The 18,430-nt window shown below is 37.2% G+C and overlaps 1 protein-coding gene across 2 annotated transcripts; it reads left to right on the top strand.

The window, feature by feature from the left end:
- The first annotated feature begins 1,024 nt into the window (after positions 1–1,024).
- On the top strand, positions 1,025–14,404 carry LOC134211675 (uncharacterized). 2 transcript variants are annotated; one of them, XM_062688793.1, is made up of 2 exons: positions 1,025–1,181; positions 12,746–14,404. In XM_062688793.1, the coding sequence occupies exons 1-2, from the start codon at positions 1,167–1,169 to the stop codon at positions 14,189–14,191; spliced, it is 1,461 nt and encodes a 486-aa protein (XP_062544777.1). In that variant the 5' UTR covers positions 1,025–1,166; the 3' UTR covers positions 14,192–14,404. The 2 variants fall into 2 exon arrangements, with proteins under 2 accessions (XP_062544777.1, XP_062544776.1); XM_062688792.1 differs by having other exon boundaries at positions 1,026–1,220.
- Positions 14,405–18,430: the final 4,026 nt, after the last annotated feature.

Here is an 18,430-nt window from a genome sequence, read left to right as displayed (position 1 = left end):
AACCTTGAACTGAAAATCTCAATCAATTTAATTTTTTTTTATAAAACATTGTTCAAAGATCATTGTTTAAAAAACTGGAAGTTAATAAGCAAGATTAATTCACCAGAGAAGATAAAGGGAAAATGACAACAGAATGGTCAAACATAGAATTTTAGGGAATGGATCCCTTTATTCTCAACTATATTTTCTTCATTTGTCACTTCCTCTGAAACTGACCTGTTGAAAACAGAAAATAAATTACACGAATGAAAAAATAAATCTTTGACTTTTCTTCGAATTATGCTGTAATGTCAATGAACTGTTGGTCTAATATCTTGATGCATTTGTGAATGTACAAATGTATGTAAGTGATGGTGTTACGAACTTAGGAATGTTACAACCTGTTGCTAAGCCATATTCAGCCATAGGTTCGAGAAATCGCGTTTATGTAAGAACAACGTTTCTTCTTGTCCAAGCATGCTACATATTTCTTTCAGTAAACTGAATGCACTTCCAGCTTGAGGTTTGAAAAAGGTGGATATGAAACGAAAAACATTATGCATACACTCCTAAGGTCAATTATCATATTTGCCTTTCGAATCATGGAACTGCAAACCAATTCAACTTGTCTGTGCTCTTTCATTCCGGTTCTGCAAACTTGTCAAGTCAGGTAGAAACTTCTGTCGAGTGCTACTTGGTTCGAAAACCTCAAATGAGCCATTCCTTGTGGGTGGCAAGAGTTAGGATTAAATTAAATCCAAATATTTTCCGGCAATTAACCAAGAGTGTTTGGAACAGAAATTGCAGTCATCGGCCATTATCCCTTCTATAGCCTTTCCTTGTACCGATTCATCCATTACATTTCATCCTTTTTACCTGTTTGCCGGAAGAATTTATTGCACTTTTATGCTTCCGCAACCATCGCTCCAACATTGCTGCTACCAGTGAAGGCACTTTACGAAAGACGGGTGGAAGTGGAGGAAGGTTTTCGTGGAAGGGCGTCACACAAAATGAGCAATTTTGAATAACGATATAGATTTACCATTCAGATTTGGTGGCGAACAGTTACAGGGAAAAGGAAGACATTTGTGCTACTTGCTATTTTTGCCAAATCAGTCGAGCGTGTAATGTGCACCAGTAAGGTTGTTCTATAACTTCAACTCTGTGGCTTTAGTTCCATAGACAAAATGAATAAATTTCATGTAAGTGTGGTTTCTGTACGAAGATTCTTCGGTATTCATGTGAGTTCTATTGTTTCGGTTTGCTGATAAAAACTTTGCTGTAGCATGCAATGGAGAATTTTCTTGCACTCGTATGGATTTGCATAGTTGTTTACCCTCATGCTGTCGAAAGGATGCAACTTTACCCGTAATTTTGAAAATTGAACGTATGGATTGTGATACAGTGGAGGGTTGGCCCAAGGCACACGGTAGGGTGAATTGTTTCTTGCAAGTGTTTACACCTGTTAGCAGTATAAGTTCAAGTCGAAATAAAAAGTAAAGTGGTGCTTTGTGAAGTTTCTCGTGCAACACAACGGTAGAGACACATACTGTGTCCGACTTCGGTTTTGTGGTTTTCTCAATAACTCTTTGATTTCCTTGTTCAGATTAACTAACAATTGAACACAAAAGAAAAATGAACATTTGATGTGTTCTGGAGTTTGTGAGTTTTAAGCATGATATTGTCTTGTCGTTATATGAAATGTACAGGAAGGTAATGCTAAACTGATTGACTGATTGATTTTTCGTAACAGCCATCAAATCAGCTCATTTACATTAGAGTAGAGCGCAGTTCTATAGAAAACGCAAACTTCATCCAATCAAGTGAGATCAAGGTTTTTCTGAATCTTTTTGGGACCCCAATCAACTGTGCAAAATATGGGCTCGACTGATTGTGTCCTCGCTTTCCGCATCGCGTTTGAAATTTATATGGTGATTAGTATGGGAAAACGTACTTTTTTACATTTTTGCTCTTAGTGGCTTCAATCGTCAATCACGTGACGTTAGCATACAGTGTGAAAGAAGCCGAAAGACTTTGCGGAAGAAGGTACGTAACTGGAAGATCTACAAAAAATGTTATTACGCTTCGAAAATTGATTGTTCAAATCATATGTAAGAAATAAATGTTTCTGCCAGCACTACCGGAATGGAAAACCCATCTTCCTTCTTGTCAGAATTTTTACTTTGTGAAATGATTCCGAATAACTTTCATTAGCTGCAAAGCCCTATACGATCCATAATTTCTAAATAACACTCAGTTAAATTATTGGTCCATGTAGTTCGGCAGTGCTGGCAGAATAAACGATTTGGTTTGAACAATCGATCTTCGAAGCGTTGTAAGTTTTTTCTGCGGCAAAGTTCTTCGACATCCTTTGGGTTATACTTTAACGCAATGTGCCACTTGGTTTACGATGAACCTCTAGAAATAAAAATGCAAAAAATATACGTTTTCCCATACAAACTTCAAACGCGATGCGGAAAGCGAGGAAGCAACCAATCAGGAATGAATTCTGCACAGTTGTTTATGACACAGAATGGCTTCGAAAAACCATTGATTTAAGCAAATTACCATGACGCCCCACTCTAATATACATCAAAGAAGAGTATCGGGTGCCACATAATCTCACTCGGTATTTCATTCTACATAAAAATCAATTAAGCTTCTAATCTGTCCTTATATAGATGTATTCTTCGTCTTGACTAAAGTGTTATTTTGTCAAATCTTCGAAGTAGACTTAGAAGTATGTCATAGGGTCAAAGAAATAACAACTAGAAATAAGTGTATGTATGATTTTGATGTTGTCACCTTGTATATTTACGAAGATACGAAGTTGTGTCCCTTTCAAGGCATTATCCGCTAAGAAAACAAACAACCATGCGTTCACCATTTATTTTTTGTGCAAGTGGGGTTTTTTGCCGGAGGCCCATTATAACACATATTTTAAATGCGTTACTCACAAAAATCTTGATGTTCTGATTTATATTGATGCGTATATATCGAAGAAGCTTAAGGGGTGCATATTGGACTGTACCACATTATAGCATGTGACCAACACGATGACATTTTTATGCCTAGGGAAATCCACCGACCGAGAATATTTAGACGTTTAACTTACGTCATAATTTTTTATCAATCCACAAAGCTTAAGTGGTCTAAATTTTCCCTAAGAGTATATTACACCCGAGTGCTAACAATTCGCCATACCTCATGAGTTGATATCTAATATATGTAAAAAGTTGTCTTAAAATCATTCAAATGATTGCCAACGACATCACTGGTAACAAGTCATGAAAACAAGCGTATCAAAAACGAATAGGGTAGCAGCCCCCATCGAAAAACCACGATAAAACGTCGCGTTGTCGATTGTTACAGCTTTTTCACACAAATTAGAATTTGAAAATTTGTAAAATTATAATTTATCATAGAGTAAGTCTTCCCTAAGTTCGCTCTTGCGAGCAAAGGCGTAGAATGGCCAATCCGGAGATGGTGAGTTCGATTCTCGATCAGGTCTAGGATGTTTTCGGGTGGAAAATATTATCGACTTCCTGGGCATAGTGTATCCATTGTACTTGCCACACAAGATACATACTCATGCACTGGTGGGCATAGAAAAAGCTTTCAATTAACAATTTAGGAAATGCTGAAGGCATAAATATCTCCAAATCCGATCATTTTTGTGTCAATTAGTGCTAAACACCTCTCACGATACCCTATAGGGCGCGAACAAAGCTTGAGAGTGAATCAATTACTAATTTTGTAGTTGTGAAATCGCCGATTTTGGTAACCCAGGTTGTTATCTTTTTGGTCGTTCTAACAGTTAAAAGATCAAAAGAAAAAACTTACTGTGACATCAAATCGAAAACTATTCCTGCTTAAGATGAAAGCAAATTGAAAACTTATTCTGTTGTTTGCTTTTGTTATTAAAATAATAAATCATTTTGATGTCATTTATCATATCATGCAGTTTAGAAATCTACAGTAAAATGGAATAAAAAGATTTAATCAATCACGAAAATCAGAATTTGAAAGCAAATCATGATTTCACTTTGATGTTGACATCAAAATATGATCTTAATTTGGTCTATTTATGATGTTATTCTTGTTCGGGTAGAGAGATAAAGAGTGAGAGGTTCTTTTTCTGTTTGAATTTATACTCTGATTTGTAGCTCAAGTAACATACATGGTAGACAAGTGGCGTAGCCAGAAAATTGGCCTGGGGATTTTCTGAACATTTTTTTTTGAAAAAAAAAATTTTTCTTCCAAATGTTTTGTCTTTGGGGGGGGGGGTTATACCCACAACCACCCCCGTGGCTACGCCACTGTGGTAGACAATATAAATAATCACTTAATTATGTAATATTCATGTTATGCAGTATTGAGCTAATAGCTCTTTTTGGATATTGACCATCATAATACTTCGAAACATGTTACAAATTAATTTCTCAGGAACGCATAATGGTCAGATTCGTGCTGGTGTACGGACTGCTTCAAAAGTATGAGATGTGGACTTTCTAATGAATTATTATGCTAAGGTGGTTCTCAACCTCAACCTGCACATATAATTTTTGATCAGCTACTGGTTGATCTCATTCAATTCCGTGGTTTTGCATTTAGCCCAATATTTGAAAAGCTCTTCCTAGCTCATATGTGTTGTGGCAGCTCTGGTATGGTATCTGGTAGTATGATTACCTCTATATGTTCGCATCATTTTCAGAGTAGACTGAAACCTATTTTTATGGCGCTTTTTTTATGCGTCTCCCGTTCTTCGGCAGATGACGTAAAGAGAATTCTGAGCGATAATGGCTTCCAAAATTCATAAAAAGGCTCTTCCAGAATCCCATAGAACTAACATAGGATACAGATCCGAACATTTTCTAGAGAACAAGTTTTTAGGTATATATTCGCATGTTTGTTTATCGACTTTCGTCTTACTTTCTATGTGAAAAACGATACTGTGGACCGAAAACATGTGTTTTGGGGAGGAAAATATTTATGAAATTTGTTAAAATATTCACTGCCTACCGATGGGAATCGAATCCACAGCTCCCAGTACGCTAGACGGGTAGTATACCATTATGCTACGGTAAACGTAATGATACGCTCATTAAGTTCATCCTAGCGGTAATGTGATAAATACGGTTCAACCCCCTACGGCAATTAGCAGATCAATCACACTCATTCCTTCTCTCTCCTCTCAAACACGTGCTTTATGTTTTTGCCCACAGTATCGAAATGTGTTTGTTTACTAGTCGATGATTGCTACAACGGCCCAGCGTATCCCGACCAGTAGATGGTAACAGATTTATATCAGAGCTTGTTATTCTGTTACAGCATTTTTTATAACAGCGGTTGTTATAAAACATGTACCATTAGTAGTTAAAATGACAAAAATTGTATCACAATCTCTTCTAGTTTTAACAAAAATATTACTAAATGTGCTATTTATTGAACAAAAATATAACTCGTTGTGTTACATAAATAGAGGTGAAAATCGCCTATATTATAACAAATTATGTTCTTGAAAAGATTATGATTATCCATAATGTAGGCAATTAACTTTGTCCAGCTGGTTCAACTTTGAATCTAAGTTCAAGTTATACTGAAGGTGGTACCTTCGTTTTTTTTCCAATTCCTATCTACCAAAAATGTGGGCAATTTTTTTTCGGCGAAAATTAATATAACACATTATGTTATAATCATGTTATGACGATCTTGAAATTCTCTTTCCTCCATCTTGGACAGAGAATTTATAACAAAATTATTGCAAGTTTTGTTATTTATAACACATATTGATATAATTGTGATAAAATTTTGTTATGACTAACTGGTCGGGATGGCTATTCGGTCTGAGTGTAGTAGCGCTCGGCTTTGTCCCACACACTCAGAGGACAATATGCGACTGATTGCTATCATGCACTCTTTGCAAGTTTAGGTTATCGACTTTCGCCTCACTTTTTACTATGTGACAAACGACACTAAGGACCGAAAAACATGCGACCATCTCCAAATTGATCAATTCTTTTTTAAATTATACATGTTTTAAATCATCAAAGGCCTGTTATATAACTTTCAATGCGGTATACAAATTTGATATACCTCCAACATGTGATTGCCCTCCTTAGCCGTGCGGTAAGATGCGCGACTACAAAGCAAGACCATGCTGCGGGTGGCTGGGTTCGATTCCCGGTGCCGGTCTAGACAATTTTCGGATTGGAAATTGTCTCGACTTCCCTGGGCATAAAAGTATCATCGTGTTAGCCTCATGATATACGAATGCAGAAATGGTAACTTGGCTTAGAAACCTCGCAGTTAATAACTGTGGAAGTGCTTAATGAACACTAAGCTGCGAGCCGGCAATGTCCCAGTGGGGGATGTAATGCCAATGAAGAAGAAGAGATGTGATTGACCTGATTGATTGCCATTCCAGATCATCTAAAATTTCCTTGGAGTACAGGCCTTAAGGTCTGATGCTTAACCAATGGTCTCGGAATTAAAAATGGAACATGCTCTTTATGATTCGCAGACTTGAATAGGATATGACTATAGTACTACACTAATCGCTCCATTCCAGATCATCCAAAAATTCTCTGGTGTACAGACTTAAAGTCTACACACGTAGCCATATTCTTCTTTTAGCCATTGTTGTGATTGTGACGGTTTTTCTCTGGCTCGAAATAAACTGTTTTGAAAGCAGTGATCATTTTGCACAGCTTCAAAGCTAGAATATATTTCCGTTAATAATAATTGAACTAATGATATTCATATAATTAACTTACAATCTAGTTTGAATTCAATATTCCAGCAACCGATTCCATCACAACTCTAAACTTGTACAATATAAATTGATTGCTTCCGTGTATATTGTAGTAAGTATATGGCATTTCCATACATTCAATTACCAGTGTTGCCAGTTTCACAAACCTATCAACTATTCTCAACACTCCCACCCGTGAAACTAGTAACAATCTGGTCCATTATGTACTTCCAATTTAGCTTATTACCGTTCTTAAGAAATCATAAGTCGCCTATCAGTCCCTCCTGGATCAAAAACGTTTTTTATCGAAAAACTATCTTTCTTGAATTCGTATGATCTTTCATACTTTCTGTTGCCCTTCATATCTATTCCAAAAGATGGACTTGATTTTGTTTCTTTTCTCTTTTGTGCGACTGCATCCAACCTGATGTATTCCCTCGCGCTTGATTGTATTACTGCTACCACTTCAACACTACTTTTCCATAAATTTGGCAATTTTATACATTGCCCTTTCATCACAGTGCGTGTATGGACATCACCAGCCGTATTTGCCGGTCTCTCATTATCGAAGTCATCCACATCGAACTCATTTGTGTCCGATGATACGATCAAACTAGCTGAAGTATTTGGTTGCAAAGCCGTCTCTAATTCATGACCATCGTCGGTTACGGCATTTGATGGCTTCGGCAGAAGAATTGTTGACACAGACGCGGTATCGCGAAGAGGAATGGCACATCTATCTCGTTCACTAAACTTCTCCTTTATAGCTACCTGTTTTGCAAGGAATGCTGACTCAATTTTCTTCGCAGCTGCATCATAATGTGCATTCAGCCGCGCCAGCTCTCGTTTGTATTCCTGTTTGATTCGTAACTCTTTCTGGCTATGTTCAATTCGCCATGACTTGTGTTGCTCCTCTAGTAATGCGAGCTTTGCGTACAAGTCCTCCATGACGAATCCTTTTGTATGGGCAGTTAGATTTTTTGAAGAATGTTGTGACGGTTTTTCTCTGGCTCGAAATAAACTGTTTTGAAAGCAGTGATCATTTTGCACAGCTTCAAAGCTAGAATATATGTATTTCCGTTAATAATAATTGAACTAATGATATTCATATAATTAACTTACAATCTAGTTTGAATTCAATATTCCAGCAACCGACTCCATCACAACTCTAAACTTGTACAATATAAATTGATTGCTTCCGTGTATATTGTAGTAAGTATATGGCATTTCCATACATTCAATTACCAGTTTCACAAACCTATCAACTATTTCCAACAGCCATCTTCTTCTTCTTCTCCAATGGCTCTATATTCCAACTGGTATTTGGCAGAATCTATTATATAGAGTTACGCAAAGAGGATCTTCTTACACTTATTCTGAATGATGCTTTTGTTATTCTGTTGCCAACTTTCACTTTTGTTGAACCCTTTAAGTGACTTCACGGGAGCGTTCACTTCTAAAGCTTTTTAATTCGATAACCTAGTCACCCACAGAGTGCAAACACGTGACGCCATCTCTTAGTGAGATTGGGTTTGTTGGTCGGAAAGCCTGCGTTGGCGGCGCTGAGGAGCTTTACACACGTTTTCAATAAAAAAAAATTTCGAACTTCCATGTCTGTTCTCTGTGGATACGCTAGGGAGCCGAAAATATTTCCCACTTGAAAACATTTTGTTTGCTCGCAAGGCTTACTGGAGACATGTAACCAAAGGCCTTTGGAATATGGCTTGTGTTTGTGTTATCCATAAAACCAAACTTATATCACAATGGGGTCTCATACAGAATTTGTTGAAAACGTGTTTAAAGCTCTCCCAAACTGCCCGATATACAAACTTAATCTCACCAAGCGATGGCGTTGGCTTACACTACGTAAACAAGGTGATGCTGCCATCTAGTGACAATACGTAATGAACACTAGCGGTAAAAAGTAAAATACGGCAATTTTTTACCAACATTCTTAGCACACTATCACGGGGGCATAACGACATACTTCAAAATTACCAGTTCAAAGTTTTAAACAACTTTCCGACAAAAGTTGAACGTCTGTTCTCTGTGCTTATATTAATTCTCGCTTAACTTTTCAAAAGGACCTAAGTAACATTTTTTTCATGAATTAATTTGAACAGCGCAATCAACAGAACAACATGAAAGCTATTGATTGCAGTATTCATATTAATTCATGAAGAAAATGTTACTCAGGTCCTTTTGAAAAGTTGAGCGAGAATTGTTCAATTCTAGGTCATTCAATAAATTTCTAGAGTAGAGGCTTCAGGACTGTAATTCTACAGAATAAATTAAAAGATCCTTTAGTGCGTGGGAATGTAGCTTCTGTAGTTCGTGGAAAATCGGCTGTAAACCTTTCTGCTGCAAGATGGGCCTGACACAGGGTTTGCAGGAATCGCTCTCAATACATAACGAACAACATAAAAGAAAGGCAAAAACTGTTCGGAATCATAACAAGTCATGCTAAAAAATTTATCAAACTTGTATACAAGTGCAAAAAAACAGAATCGGATAGGCAGCCCTCACACAGACGTGATGATTTTGCTTTGTTTTCGCTCATTTTGTGTTGGAAACCACACAGCTGTGTAGAAACGTGAAAAGCATCATCAGAACCTGTGTCTGATTTGCTTGATTTGAAGAAAGCTTTGTTGCCTCTTTTAATCCATTTCGTGGAATAGAAGTTTCCTAGGTAATAATGACGTAGAATCACAGTTCAAGTTAATAAGACGAAAAATTTAGAATGTTGGTTGAACAGGACTGCTTTTATCTAACTTACTCTAAGTAGTTTCAATGTTTTTGGGGTTATGGATTTCGGGTATTGCCCCATTCAGGAGAGTGGCCTTCGAGGCAATGACATTCAGGGTATTGGCAATTAATAAATATTATCCTTGAAGAGCGCGTTCATTTTTAACATTCTATTACCGTACTCTGAACAAATGATTGGCGTGGTCCACCCTCATGAACCTGAGTGGCCACCGTGTACTGCGTAAAAAGTCTGCCTTGAAAGCGCGTAAAAAAGTCGCGTGAAAAGCAAACCGCATAAAAACCATAAATAGCGTCTCCAGTGTATAACTAAAGTGAGGCTTCATATTTCTTTCTTGAAATCAGTTTTGGAACGACTTTTAGACCGTATAACACGCTTCTTTTAGTATAGTGGCTCTCAACATTTTGGGCCTATATATTTTCCAGAAGAAATTCAAAATAATGAATTACCTACTTTGATCGTGTTTACAGCGGCACACATCCATGGTTTTGTATTTTGGAATTAAGCTCCTTCATCGAACAAGTATTTGGTAGGCGTGATCGCCAACGCCTTCCTCCCAGTACCAAATAGGAAGGAAACCAGCCTTTGCATGATGGGAAAAAAATGTTCAAAACGCGAATAAATTCAATATTTTGGTTTGGTACGAGCGGATTGCGATGAAATTTTAACATAAATCGTAGAACTTTCTGAAGAATCGTGCAAACGTGGTTAGGTTTACTGCACGAAGCTGCAAGATCTCGTTTACCCTAATGCCCCTCATTTGTCATGTTTTCTGGAAGACCTTTGCCTTTTGGGGCGTTTCAAACAGAGTGTAAAATAATCGAAATTTTTTGGTGAACTCCACCTTTCTTCACTTGTCAGCTCACTTCCAGACACATTCATAGTCGGCTCTGGACTGTCAATATTCAGTTGAATATTAGTCATTGAATATTCATGCACATTTTACAAATTGATAAATTATCTGAAATCTGAACACGTTTCAAACGAGTAAAGTAATGTATCACATAGAACTGAATCCGATTTTCATCCGCGAGGCACTTTCAACGGTAAACATCAACATAAACAATGCTAATTATGTTTTTCTGCACATAGCAAGCACACTCAGTGACAGTCGAATGAATGAGTTTGTGGAGTAGTCGTCTGACTATGTCATTCTATGTTTTGAATATTCATGCGATGTTTGTCAAAATTCGGACTGAAGTTGCTTCATGAAGATGAATATTTTATGCTCTGGTTTCAAATATGACGTCCATTACTTTTTGAAACTTCTAGATCCCCCTTCCCCCGTCTGTCACACTTTTTTGTATACCATTATACGCATAACTGTCCCATGTACATAGGGAATCCCAGCAAACATGGGAAAAATATGCTTATGACGGCAGTATATGTACAGTCACAAAATCTATAGGTCTTATAAGACCTTTCAGAATTTCCTGTGAGAATTTTGAAGGATTTTTCTTTCAAAAGAAATTTTTGAGGAAATTCAAAATTTCCGAAGTACAGAAAAGATTTCATAATAAATTTAAAAGAGTTTCCAGGACAAACTTAAACGTCTTTCAAGAATTTAGGTGAAATTTTCAAAAAAAAAATCGGAAGAATATCTTTCAGAAAAGTTTTTGGTATAGAGTTTTTGTTACCTATTTGTAACTGAACTCGGCTACATTTGAGTTGCAGCAACCAAATCGTTCCGAATTGTGCTGCTATGGAAAAGTTTACTCAGAATTGTGGAAGAATCTGTCTTGGAAATTCGGAAGTAGGGGAAATTACGGCTTTGGCAGGTTTTTTCTATTAATGGCAGAGGGGTTTTCTATAATTAATTATGCTCAAATTTGGCCTAAACATTCTTTGATATCAAAGAATATTGTGACCAAATTTAATAAAATTTGGTCAACAAAAACCCCCCTGACAATAATAGACCTATTTCGGTTTGGAAATTCGGAAGAATTTTCCTTGAAGGGCAATTCGTAACAACAAACTTGAAAAAAAAAAATCTGGAGATTCGGTTGAATTTTCCAAAAACATTTTGGAAACTCGGAAAAAAATTTCTTAGGAAATCGAAAAAAAAGTTTTGAAAATTCGAGTGAATTTCTTTTTGAAGTTAGGAATTATATTCCTTAAAATTTCGGAAGAATTTGTCTTAAAAACACAAAAATCGCTTATTTCCGATTTCCGGGTCGGCACAAACATGGTATAAAAATCCACATCTCTTATGTGCGTTTGTGCATGAGCGCCCGAGAAAGTTGAGAGATTTACAATTCTGTATACTGATCTCTCAATAGCTGACCCCTTTTCGTCGCTGTGATCTGGATAATAAAAGTTTTGCTCGGTTTCCATGCATGATAGATTATGTAAAAAGCAAGCTGGTCTAATTCCGTTGGCAAATTAAATAGGAATTCCACTCTATTTGCATTATATAGAATTACTCATGCTTAATCAAAGATTCCCTTTGGCATACTTCTTAAACTGGAGTCGCCGGCCAAAGTACCGGTACGGCTTTTTATTCGATTTGAGTGCAATCATTAATCAGTTCTTCGAGCAGTTTGAAGTGGCATTATAATGGTTTATTTCATTACGATTGCACAAACTCGCAGATAGTAAAAACCACCGAACCTGGCTAAAATATGACACTTTGATGACGCATATTTTGTACACGGTTTTAAAATTATAGACCCAGACTAGTCTCTCTAGGTGTCTTTTGCATGCATTGTGAAAATTAATAATAAAAGAAAATAATTTCCCTTAATTGGAATAAAATTGTTTTTTCTTGCATTTAATAGAAATTCATTGCTGTTCTATCAACAATTAAGTAATTGCTTATTGTTGAGACTGCAACAATGCGAGCAAAATTAACGATGTTGTACAAAACTTGATGCATAGTCTTCAAAAATTACGTGAAATGGATTAGGCAGGGAAATTCAATTAAATCACCATGGTATATCGTAACAAAGAAGTATTGTTTCATACCCTAAAAAGATGATAAATAACGTTTTTGAAAATTCCAATGAATTTACCTTGAACTGTCATAATCTTACATTCAACTGATGTTAATTGTTCTTTATTTCGTACTTTTCTGTGTACGTTGCTCAGTAATATTATCTATGTTTTTTAGAACATAATCTTTAAAACTTATTTAATTTTATTGCCTATAGCAATAAAAAGCATGAATTCAACCACAATCTTAATCTCAACTTGCAACAAAACGCCAACACGCCTAGTATTAATTTTGATAACAATTTATTTCTTTCCAGGTCGCACTTTTTGTTGCTGTGGCATTATTAGTCACATTAATACATGCTACACCCACCGAATCATTGAGCAGGACAAAGAAAGCAAAACGAAGTATATTGCAGGCACTGTTTGGTTCTACTAGCACTACCACAGAGCCTCCTACTACAACCCCTGACCGGGAAGTGGTAATGGAATCATTGGAAAACGGTGAACCAGTTTATCTCATGAAGCAAACCCCAGATCCGGACAATCCACCTGCATTTGTACCGATGATGCCCTTACGATACTTTGCGTCGCCCTCTGGATTACATTTTATTGCAGTTGAGCCAATCAATTTCAACCAAGAAAACGAGTATGTTCAGCAAGAAGGAGCCGAGCAGCAATGGCAACCCAACTATCTACCAGTGCCTGTTAAAAACTTACCCAAAGGGGTGCACAAAAAACTACCCTCGCAATTGCAGGGGCTGAGCAGCTCTGAAATCCGTGAATTGAGTTCATTGGCGCGGAAAATCGGTATAAGAAATTTAGATGATTTACCACCACTTGAAGAAGTTATGTCATTGCTAGGCACATCAACAAAAAGTGAGACTATCCAGGCAATTCGAGATTATGCTTCAACCCCAACCGGGCTGGAATTAATTAAAGACTACATACTAAGCTACCAGCCTGTTAAACGGATGGACACGGTTGGCCCCAACGGTGAAGTGGTAAATGAGAAAATTCCTATTGAGATGCTTGACAACTACGCTGCAGCCGGAGAGATGATGTATGTCAACTATCCTGTTCCAATAATAGGATATACTATTCCTAACGCATTGAATCACAACCATATACAGGAAGAAACACCAACTGCAGAGGAAGCAGCAAGCCCGGGATTTTTCTCGCGAATTCGTTCATTCTTCTCCTTTGGATCAAATTCTGAAGTACCCGAGACAGAAGCAAATACAAACGCGTTGGCTAATAATCAGTCTGAATTGAATCTAGTTCCCCATATAGTAATTCCGCTGCGGCATTGGTCTCCTGCTGATGAATCAAGCGGATATTCACTGGAAGATTTGCAGCGCTATCCAATGACCCCCTTGGTTCAAGACACCAGCCCGTATCTGCTGAAGCCTGAACATGATCAAAACGTTAAGAACAATGCACCACCCTCTGATGATGCTATGGATCCGGTGCTTAATGAAGCACACATTTACCACGATGACATTGATGTGCTGGACATCAAAGATAATGCTCCAATAGCAATTCAACAACCTGTACGAGCCTCTCTGCCCGAAGAGCAAACTGGTCAGATTCATAAAATGGATATTGACAAAGCCGATTTGCCTCCTATCATTAAAACTACAGACTCGGTGCAGCCAAAAAACATCACTCTGGATCCTACGACAGAAAAAAATACAGTGGACGTCACTGAGCAAAATAATGCTGCTTCGTCGACGACCACAGAAGCATCAGAAGACCCATAAAAATGAAATCAGAGATTAATATTTTGACTGAGTTCTGTACAGCAAGCAATGATGAAATGTGTTTGTGTTCAACCTTTGAGGTAGAATCATTTATTTCAGACTCACTTCTATGGCCCCTTCTCAGCCAACAACTTGCATTTGTTCAAAATCACTAGCGGTAGTAATTTATTAAACCTTAATTAGTAGCTGTTGAATACATTTTATGAATAAAAACATTGTGCTTACTATAGGCGGTGAATATCACATTAATTGGTTGTAGGAGATACCGGGGCTGCACTATGAGGAATCAGATGGCCGAAAATTAAAAATCGACCTTCACTGAGGGGCCATCCAGAAACCACGCGGTCATATTTTTGAAGATTTTCAAACCCCCCCTCCCCCCATGGCTTATCGTGGTCATTTGGCAGAACCCCCTCCCCCTATGACCACGTGGTTTTTTCAAGTACAAAATTTAAAAAACCTTTTATAACTAAAACATATGATTAATCCTATCAATTTTGTAGATGGACAATTTCAACTGATTCAAAATCGAACTAAACCCAGCATGGAAATTATAAATTTTCAGGAATTTGAAAATTTTGATGATGTTATCATGTTGTAATGTGTATCAGGCATTAGGATATCTAGAATTCGCACACTTTCGATGCATCAGGAGGATACAAAAAAATGTAGACTCGCGAATATCTTATAAAAATTTCGAGAAAAACTTATAATGGTTTATAAATTTTCCAAAATATCCCTACATTTTTAATTTCTTTAAATTTTTTTTATTAGTTTTTTTTAAATAACTATAAAGTTCATCACGGAATATCCCTATAGATTCCTTAGAGTATTTGGAACCTTCCATAGCTCTCGAGGTACTGGAAATTCTTAAGATATTAACCTCATCGAAGCATCTGAACTGAAATCCTACAAAAAAATCACAAAGTTAATATGTAATCTTAGATGCAAATGAAACCTCCTACTGTTGTTTCTTTTGAGTAGCATTCCTGTATAAATTTTTTGCTAATATTGATTTATTCATGAAAATTTTGTATTTTTTCGTTTTTTGGAAAAATTTTATTTTATTATTGCAATTTTTGCGTTTACAAGTGCTAATTTATTATTGTTGTGTGTATTATTGTTCTTTCTTGGCAATTTCCTATTTTATTATGGACAATTTTATTTTTTCTCTACTAAAGAGATTTTCAATCCAGAGCTGGCTCATCTCTCAAAATTTCTAATTCTTCATTTTATTTTGATGTCGACTCGTGGAAGCCAATGATGCCATACTAAAAGTATTTTCTCGGTCACTCTGAAGGTTTTTTGGAATAATTTTCCAAGAAACTTCTATTCCACATCTCGAATTTGCTTCAGTCAATGGTCCTTTCATAAGCGACTAGAGGAATGGATGTATTATGGACCAATTATTATTTTGGAGTTCGTATCATTCGATTTATCCAATTAATCAACTTATGAATGATATATGATATAATATCCCAGTAGGTCCCTTGGGTTGATATGACTTCAATTATTATTTATACGAGCTACTACAGACTTTTTAGGTCATACAAAATGTCCTGAAAGTCGTAATGTTTGAACTACCTGATCATTCAAGTCCGTGAACCCAGTGCTTCTAAGGCCCTACAAAAACAGTTTGCGAACAAACCTCATAGTCATTGTGCAACTTGATGTTGACTCAAGATAATGTTGGGTACCTTGTATCTTGGATCTCATGTTGATGGAAATTAGGATCATATGCTTATTTCATCGGATTGGATATATTCCGATGATGAGAACATTGCAAATGTCTTAATTGATCTGGTAGATTCGTGGGCTGAACTTGAGAGCATTTTGAAGTACCTTGAGCATCTCGTATTCCTGAATATTAATCACTGGCTTAACGTTCAGGATGAGCCATCTTATCTGACCACCCATCTGTTCAGAATGATTCAAACATTTAAACTTTATTTACATGCTCTTAGAATCGAAATCTTCCCAAGGTTTCGGATATCTGAGTTTTCATGGTCAGTCAAATTTGAGCTTCCATATTTTTTTCTGTAAAGCCAATATCTATAGATCTATAGGTGAACAATTTAACTGAAGAATATGGTGGCCTAGCTCTCTTTTGTGATTTTATAGACAATCTAAAACGCTGGGCATATATGACCCATCATTCCTAAAAGGGTTGAGATTTGTTTTGGAATTCAATTTCAATCGTTACTTACTTGATACTTGATGGGCTACAGCTCTTCGATGAACCTACGCCGAATGGAGTATCCTTCTCCACTGGACTCGATCCTGGGCCAATCGCTTCCGGTCGCCCTGAACATTGAGCGCCCTCAGGTCCTCTTCAACTGCAAAAAGCCATCGTGTACGCGGCCTTCCACGAAGCCTGCAGCCTCTTCCGGGTTCTCTACTAAATATTATCTTCGCTTGACGTTCTTCCGGCATACGAACAACGTGACCAGTCCACCGTAGTCTGCCGTGTTGTATAAGCTTAATAATATCCAGCCCTTTATACACCTGGTACAATTCGTGATTCATGCGACGCCGCCAGATACCGTTCTCCTGTTTACCGCCGAGTATTGTCCGCAGCACCTTACGCTCAAACACTCCGAGAGCTCTCCGATCAGCCTCCTTTAACGTCCATGTCTCATGGCCGTATAAAGCCACCGGAAGAATCAGAGTAGTATACAGCGCGAGTTTTGTTTTCGTTTGCAGACTACGGGACTTAAGCTGGTTACGAAGTCCGTAATAGACCCTTTTTGCAGCTGCAATACGTTACCTCGCGGGTAACATCATTATCGCACGTCACTAATGTTCCAAGATACACAAATTCTTCTACCACTTCAAATTTTTCACCATCCAGCACTATTTCGCTACCACCACCACTAATGAACCCACGTTGATTGCCAGCGACCATGTACTTCGGTTTGCTGGTATTGATCGTGAGTCCAATCCTCGCTGTCTCCCTCTTAAAAGGCGCAAAAGCCTCTTCCACGGCACGGCGATCAATTCCGATAATATCGATATCGTCCGCAAATCCCAGGAGCATATGCGATTTTGTGATAATGGTACCGCTTCTTTGCACACCAGCTCTCCTAATCGCTCCCTCGAGCGCTATATTGAACAGTAGGTTCGAGAGTGCATCACCCTGCTTTAATCCATCTAAGGTAACAAATGACGTCGATATTTCATCCGCAACCCTTACACTTGATGTCGATCCGTCCAACGTTATACGAATCAGCAATATAGTAGAGTGGGGCAAGAGTGCGCATGGGGTAAGAGTACGTTTTCGATTTTTTGAAGTAATAAAAAAAGATAAACTAGCAGCACTGCATCAGTTTGACAGGTATTCTGGCCAACTATTATCATGTGTAATTGTAAACGATTTGAATAAACAACAAGGAAGATATGGAGTTAGATAACTTTTTGGTCATTTTGCTAAAAATAATTTGATTTCCGCAACTAGTATTTCATTACCATATATACGTTCAATCAGGTGAACATTATACCATTTCAATAACCTATTGTATAGAGTACTTTATGGTACAGAACACCAATCCGGTTGATTTTCCAAGAAGTCAAAACCATTACTTGAATATTTTTTGGGACTGTGGGGTAAAAGTACGCAGGACCCGGTGGGGCAAGAGTACGCATATGAATCTTCAAGTTATGATGTCAAACCCGTATCTCTGGAATCTCCTTAGTTCTAAGACCCTTTAATGAATTTAAAAAGCATTTTATTTAGAATTTCATGTTGATTTTTCAAATGCAAGCTTCTCTATGTCATAACGTCATAACCTTTTTCATGTGCACTACTAGAATTTTGTGCATTTAGAACATTTAGGTGCATTTTTAATTTTTTCGATCAATTATCCTAATTATTCAATATCATAAAAACTAGGCTTCTTAAGCCTAAATTGTTGCCTACATTTATTGCTTGGATCAATTTTAAATTCCAAGACCTTCTTAATTTTCAAGAATAATTATTCTGGAGTTGCAAGGGAAACCCTTCGGAATATTGATAAGAAATTCTTCGGAGTCTCTGCGGGAAAATCTTTAGAATTTCAACGACATTTTTTTTCCGAAATTCTGTGAAAGAGTTCCGAAAAATGTTCGGTAGAAATTTTGAGGAACTAGAAGAATCCGTAGAAGGATCCGTAGAAGGATCCGAAATGCATATTTGCGATGAAAATTCCAATTCCAAATTCCAATAAACATCCAATTCCGAAGAATTTCCAGTATAAATTAGAA

This window comes from Armigeres subalbatus, chromosome 2 (assembly GCF_024139115.2).
Source record: "Armigeres subalbatus isolate Guangzhou_Male chromosome 2, GZ_Asu_2, whole genome shotgun sequence".
Lineage (NCBI taxonomy): Eukaryota > Metazoa > Arthropoda > Insecta > Diptera > Culicidae > Armigeres > Armigeres subalbatus.
Note: the sequence above shows the minus strand (reverse complement) of the source record. Positions and strands in the feature narration are given on the sequence as shown.

Bases quoted from the DNA above. Each gene is read 5' to 3' on its own strand.
- LOC134211675 (XM_062688792.1), top strand. From the start codon at position 1,167: ATGAATAAATTTCATGTAAGTGTGGTTTCTGTACGAAGATTCTTCGGT. The intron at 1,221-12,745 runs GTGAGTTCTATT...ATTTCTTTCCAG, and splicing joins GAAGATTCTTCGGTATTCAT to GTCGCACTTTTTGTTGCTGT.